Source organism: Eublepharis macularius, chromosome 1 (assembly GCF_028583425.1).
Source record: "Eublepharis macularius isolate TG4126 chromosome 1, MPM_Emac_v1.0, whole genome shotgun sequence".
NCBI classification, from domain to species: domain Eukaryota; kingdom Metazoa; phylum Chordata; class Lepidosauria; order Squamata; family Eublepharidae; genus Eublepharis; species Eublepharis macularius.
Window position 1 is genome coordinate 181,801,668 of NC_072790.1, and position 6,019 is coordinate 181,807,686.

Genomic DNA, 6,019 nt, shown 5'->3' on the forward strand with positions numbered 1-6,019 from the left:
GTCAGCATCAGCAAAACATAAAAATTAGTCACTGACAATGTGCTCAGATACCATATTGAGGTTTTTAATATTTCCATGTACAGTCAGCTATTATAATCTCTACACTGCAGGCCTGCCATAGGCAGGGGTTCTTTAAGGAATTTGGAAGGTTAAGAAAATCCACAAAGACAAGATACTTTTGCAACATGAATGTGGCTTAACAGACAATAGCCCACAATATAAGCAAAGACAACCATTTCTTACATCCTTTTCAATCACTGGGGGCTTCTTGCAGCAATGGTCATGCCTCTGAACCTGGTTCTGTATCACCTCCTGGTCTCTGCTGAAGCCCAAGTTCTACGGCTTCCTCTTCCCTTTTATATCATTTCACCTGTTGGGTGCAGCCTCCCAGAGGTAGCACCACCTAGAAATCTACAAAGTCATGCTGGCTGGGGGCTATTGCTTTCACCTGGAGCTTCCTTAACTCCTTAATGGGAAGGCTGAATGGCTAAGGGAGAGTAGTTCTGCAACTACTTATGATCATGGAACCTAACTGGCAACACTGTTCGCTACTCCTCCTTGGGGTTCTTCCACAATGGCTCTACAAAGCCATAAGTAAAACTGTAGCATCCTTCAGTAGTATGGAGTACCATGTCCAATTGCATGGATTTTCTAAATTTAATAGCTAGGCTGTGAACTACCTTTGAAGGCTCAAAGCTATGACTTCCAGAGTATCATTTATCATTCTCCGGCACTGGTGATAAGAAGCAAAAAACAGACTGTTAAAAAAATGAGAGTGGAATGTTGGAACCAACTGTAACATTTCTATTCTTCATCCATGTTGGCCAAGCTTCTGCTATAGGAGTGCTGTTCTCATTGATTTCTGTGTAGTAGCTTTTCACAAGTTGCTCCTGTCAAAACCTTGATGTACTACTACCTTAACTAATAATCTTGCTCTTATTAATTTAATTTAATTTAATTTATTATATTTATATTCCGCCCTCCCTGCTTTCGCAGGCTCAGGGCGGATAACAAATACAAACATGTTTAAAAACATTTAAAAACATTAAATAATACATTTAAAAACATTTAAAAACATTAAATATAACAATTCATGCTGCCCAGTGGTTCATACATGCCTCTGTGTTTGCATAGGGGTGATGGTTTAACCCCCCCTTCACGGGGGGGGGGGGCGGGCACTGCCCGGCGTTAGCCATATGCCTGGCGGAATAGCTCTGTCTTACAGGCCCGGCGAAATGCAAGCAAATCTTGCCGGGCCCTTGTCTCGCAAGACAGAGCATTCCACCAGGTCGGGGCCAGGACTGAAAAGGCCCTGGCCCTGGTCGACGCCAGGCGGGCCTCCCTAGGGCCAGGGACACTTAAAAGATGTTTTCCACCAGAGCGGAGAGTCCTCCGGGGCTCATATGGTGAGAGACGGTCCCTCAGATACGTCGGTCCCAGTCCGCGTAGGGCTTTGTAGGTTAACACCAAAACCTTGAACCTGATTCGGTACTCCACTGGCAGCCAATGCAGCTGGCGTAGCACCGGTGTAATATGCTCCCACACCGGTGCTCCAGCAATGACCCGCGCTGCTGCATTCTGTACCAGCTGTAACCGCCGGATCAGGCCCATGGGAAGCCCAGCGTAGAGCGCGTTACAGTAATCCAACCTAGAGGTGACCATTGCTTGGACCACTGTAGTCATGTCACGGGGAGACAAATAAGGGGCAAGCTGCCTGGCCTGCCGAAGATAATAAAAGGAAGACCTGGCAACTGCAGTGATCTGGTCCTCCATCTTCAAGGAGGAATCCAGAATCACCCCCAGGCTCCTAACCCTCGGGGCCAGTGTAAGTGCTGCCCCATCAAGTGTAGGAAGCCGGGGTCCCAAAGCCATCTCCCCACGACCCACATACAGGACCTCCGTCTTCGTGGGATTCAATTTCATCCGACTTTGTCTCAACCAACCAGCCACAGCCTCAAAAGCACGCTCCAGGGCATCAGGGGCCGATCCAGGCTGCCCGTCCAACAACAGATAAAGCTGGGTGTCATCCGCGTATTGGTGACACCCAAGCCCGAAACTCCGCACCAGCTGGGCGAGGGGGCGCATATAGATATTAAATAATAATGGAGAGAGTATCGCTCCCTGTGGCACACCACAAACCAGTGGCCTACGAGATGACACCCTCTCCCCGAGCGCCACCCTCTGTCCCCGATCGTGGAGAAAGGAGACCAGCCACTGCAGTGCTGTCCCCTGAATCCCCACATCGGCAAGGCGGTGGGTCAAAAGCTCATGATCGACCGTATCAAACGCTGCTGACAGATCCAGCAAAATCAGCAGTGCTGATCCGCCCTGATCCAGATGTCTGCGGAGATCGTCTGTGAGGGCGACCAACAATGTCTCGACCCCATGTCCCGGGCGGAAACCAGACTGGAAGGGGTCTAGGGCTGAGGTCTCCTTCAGGAAATTCTGCAGTTGCTTCTCTGCCGCCCGCTCAATCACCTTCCCCAAAAACGGAAGGTTGGAAACTGGTCGGTAATTGAGCAGGTCAGCAGGATCTAATGATGATTTCTTCAGAAGAGGCCGTACCACAGCTTCCTTCAGCGCCTTGGGAAAAACCCCAGAGCTCAAGGACAGGTTTATAATCGCCTCCAAGGAATTCCGAAGCCCGTCAACACTGGCTTTCACCAGCCATGACGGGCACGGGTCCAAGGGGCACGTGGTAGGCCGTACCACCTGCAGAATCCTGTCCACCTCTTCCCCGAAAAGAGGGCTGAAATGATCTAATATGGGTCCCGAAGACGGCCAAGGGGCCTCTAGTTCATTTACTGTATCAACTGTGGCTGGTAAGTCGCGGCGGAGAAGCAAGATCTTATCAGTAAAAAAGCTCGCAAAAGCCTCACAGCTTATCTCCAAATTCAACTTTTGATGGTCTCCACCTGATTGGGAGACCAATGAACGGACCACATTAAATAATTTAGCTGGGCGAGAGCTAGCTGATGCGATGGAAGCTGCATAATACTCTTTCTTCACAGCTTTCACCGCCATCTCATAGGACTTCATAAACAGCCTATAAGATGTTCTTGCTTCCTCGTCACGAGATTGCCGCCATATATATATCTTGTGAACTCTTACTGATCAGCAGTCTTTTCTATGCAGTTCTAGCCTAGGTATGGTTATGTGTTTTTATGTTGTGAGAGAACTTGCTTGTGAGTTGACATGCTCCCTGGTAAAATTAATCAGCACTGAGTACAAATTGTTGGTTGTGAAGGCTGTGTGCTGTGGGGCATCAGGACAACTTGTGACTAATACACTATTTTTGACTCTTCCCAGAAAATGCTAGCAGTGAAGAAAAAGCCAAAAAGAATGCCAACAAGCCTCAACTAGATGAAATAGTGCCTGTGTACAGACGAGACTGTCATGAAGAAGTGTACGCTGGCAGCCATCAGTACCCAGGGAAAGGAGTATACCTTCTTAAATTTGACAACTCCTACTCACTATGGAGGTCAAAAACAGTTTACTACAGAGTCTATTATACTAGATAAAGATCTTGTTGCAGTGTAAGAGTCTGGGGCTGTGCAGAAGATGTCATGTTATTTGAAACTTCCTTCAAGCATACTGGACCTTTTGACTCTGTTACCCTGTCTGGTGTATCTGTATGGTTTTTGTGTGTGTGTGTGTGCGCGCGTGTGTGTGTGAATTTTGACACTGGGAGTAGGTCTTTCTTCTGCAGCTCAGTGTTGATGCAGGTTTAGTGGGTTATTGCAGGATCTTCCCAGTCCATTCTGGTGATGTGGCTGTGTCAAACTTAAGACAGAAGGTCATGCAAGGAGATATATTGACCTGTTAAAACCCATTCAACTTGAACACACACACATACAAGGAGAAGTGTTTCATTGATGGAGGTCAGATTGGCATTGTCTGACCTATATGCATTGAACGTTAAAGACAAAAATCTGTTAATTGTTAATTTGAGGGTGACAGCTTTATTTTGGTGTGGGGGGAGGGACATTGAATGCAATCTGCACTGTAGCAAGGAAGTTTCTTAAAATTGTATTTGAATGTCAGATTTTTACACCATTAAACTTGAAACTTTAGTGGATGCAGTTCAGAAACCAATTGTCTCATGTCTGTACTCATTCAAGAAGTCATTTTGGAGTCTTTCTATGGCTGGATGAGACATGGAAGTGTTTGCTTGCCCTTGCTTACAGGCATGCAGACTGTGCCAAGCAAGAATGTATATTTCAGGGAAATCTTTGTTTTGATTTTCAGATTGAAAGATTTAATCTTGAATGTCACAATGACTAAATAGATATTCTTGGTTTCTCCTGCATCTGCTGCTAATCCTCAATCAGATTTTGTACAGGATTTTGTACAGGATTCATATTTGTTCACAACTAAAATAACATTTGGACTAGCCTACAGAATTCTTCTATATATGCCGCACTAAAATAAACAAACTGCCCTTGTACAGTACCTATTTGATTGGGGACAAGGTAGCTAGTGCAGGAGACGTCCCTGTTGAAGTGCAAAACTGAACCCAGTTGTCTGCACAGCTTTTTGTAGTCTGTTTTGGGTCCTTTTGATAAATCTTAGTTTGCACTTTGTGCATTTACATAAATTAAGAATGTCTGCAATGTTGTAGGAATTAATGCTTGGGAAATCACTGCCACAAATACATTCACTGTAGCTTATTAAAGTTGCATTTGTGCACTCATTCTGGCCCCTTTAACCCTAGTTGGTAATTATGTGTTGAAAAGAAATGTAAAATGTTCACTCATGTATATACTAGAAGTATTCTAATTTGTGTAACATTTTAGAAGGAAACTGCAAAATTGTGTATTTGTTCAGTAGTAACAAAGGCAGGTGATTTTCTGCTCTGTATTTGCAGCAGTAGAACAGCCTTTGCATGGAACCATGGGTTGCATCCTAATAGCATAGTGGATGCTTCCATGAGTTAGATTCTACTGCAGGTACCCTGCATTGTTTCCTAGGGTCCACTGACCTCCCCGTACAGCTGCATTTGGGAGACCACAACAGCTTGCAACAGGAAGAAAAGTAGAAATATTCCATTCTGCACTTGTGATGTTTAGAATCCCCATGTTTCCAAGAAGCAAGATGGAGTTTTGGAATATCAGAAATAAATTGTGTTATGCATGAGGAATGCAGTCCCATTTTCCCTCCCCACTTTACAGTAGAATTTACATGAATTAACTGTAAGCATATGCTCCATTAGAAATGGGTCTGCTGAAATTTAGGAGGCAGGGGTCTTGACTACTTTTAATATACGTTATACATTTTTCCGTATTACATCTTATAGAGGTGGTTTTCCTGAAAAGCTCTCACTTCCTCTATTTCGTTTGACTTACCATTGCATTACAAGCTTTTGTCTAATTAGTGATGCTGCAGCCATTCTGCTCTAACACTTTGTTTTCATATGTACATAACATTGTATTAAACAATGAAATTATAAACTAGATTGCCTTTTAAAACCTGTGGTTTTTATTAAAAAATAATTAGAGGCAGGCACAAATTCCATATTTTGTCCGTACAAATTGTGATTTCTAAAAAAATTGTGTTAGAGAGCAGTATATGAGTATTGTAAACAGCAGCAATTTACTGTCAAGCTTTGGCTATCCAAACTCCTCTTAGACTTTTAAACATTGCCTCAGACTGTTGATTGAGACAGAACAAATGAGATTTCAAACTACGTTGGAATAATTAATCTCAATTAAAAGCACTTATATGGAACTACTTGACTTTAAAAAAATACTACTGACATTTCTGCGGCTTGAGGGAAGACACTATATTGGCAGAGACATCTTTATATGTTGCAAACTTTTGACTCCCCCGCCCCAAGTCAGAAGTGCTATGGGGTCTGTGGTAGCTTCATCAGCATGCCACCATCTCGCTTTCCAGGATGATTTTTCTGCCTTCTGTAAATTATTCAACAAGGCTTTTAATTTTCATGACTTTCTCTGATTTTGAACATTTTTCTTGCTTCCACAATATAAATTACCATGTGGAATCTGGAACTTTGTTT

General features: G+C 43.9%; 1 protein-coding gene across 1 annotated transcript in view; it reads left to right on the forward strand.

Annotated features, from left to right (window-relative positions):
• The window catches only part of ACBD3 (acyl-CoA binding domain containing 3), a 30,355-nt gene extending 26,260 nt beyond the window's left edge, over positions 1–4,095 (forward strand). The window contains exon 8 of the mRNA XM_054979480.1: positions 3,310–4,095. Coding sequence (XP_054835455.1) covers positions 3,310–3,521 — 212 coding nt within the window. The 3' untranslated portion in view covers positions 3,522–4,095. The remainder of the gene's footprint in view (positions 1–3,309) is intronic.
• Positions 4,096–6,019: the final 1,924 nt, after the last annotated feature.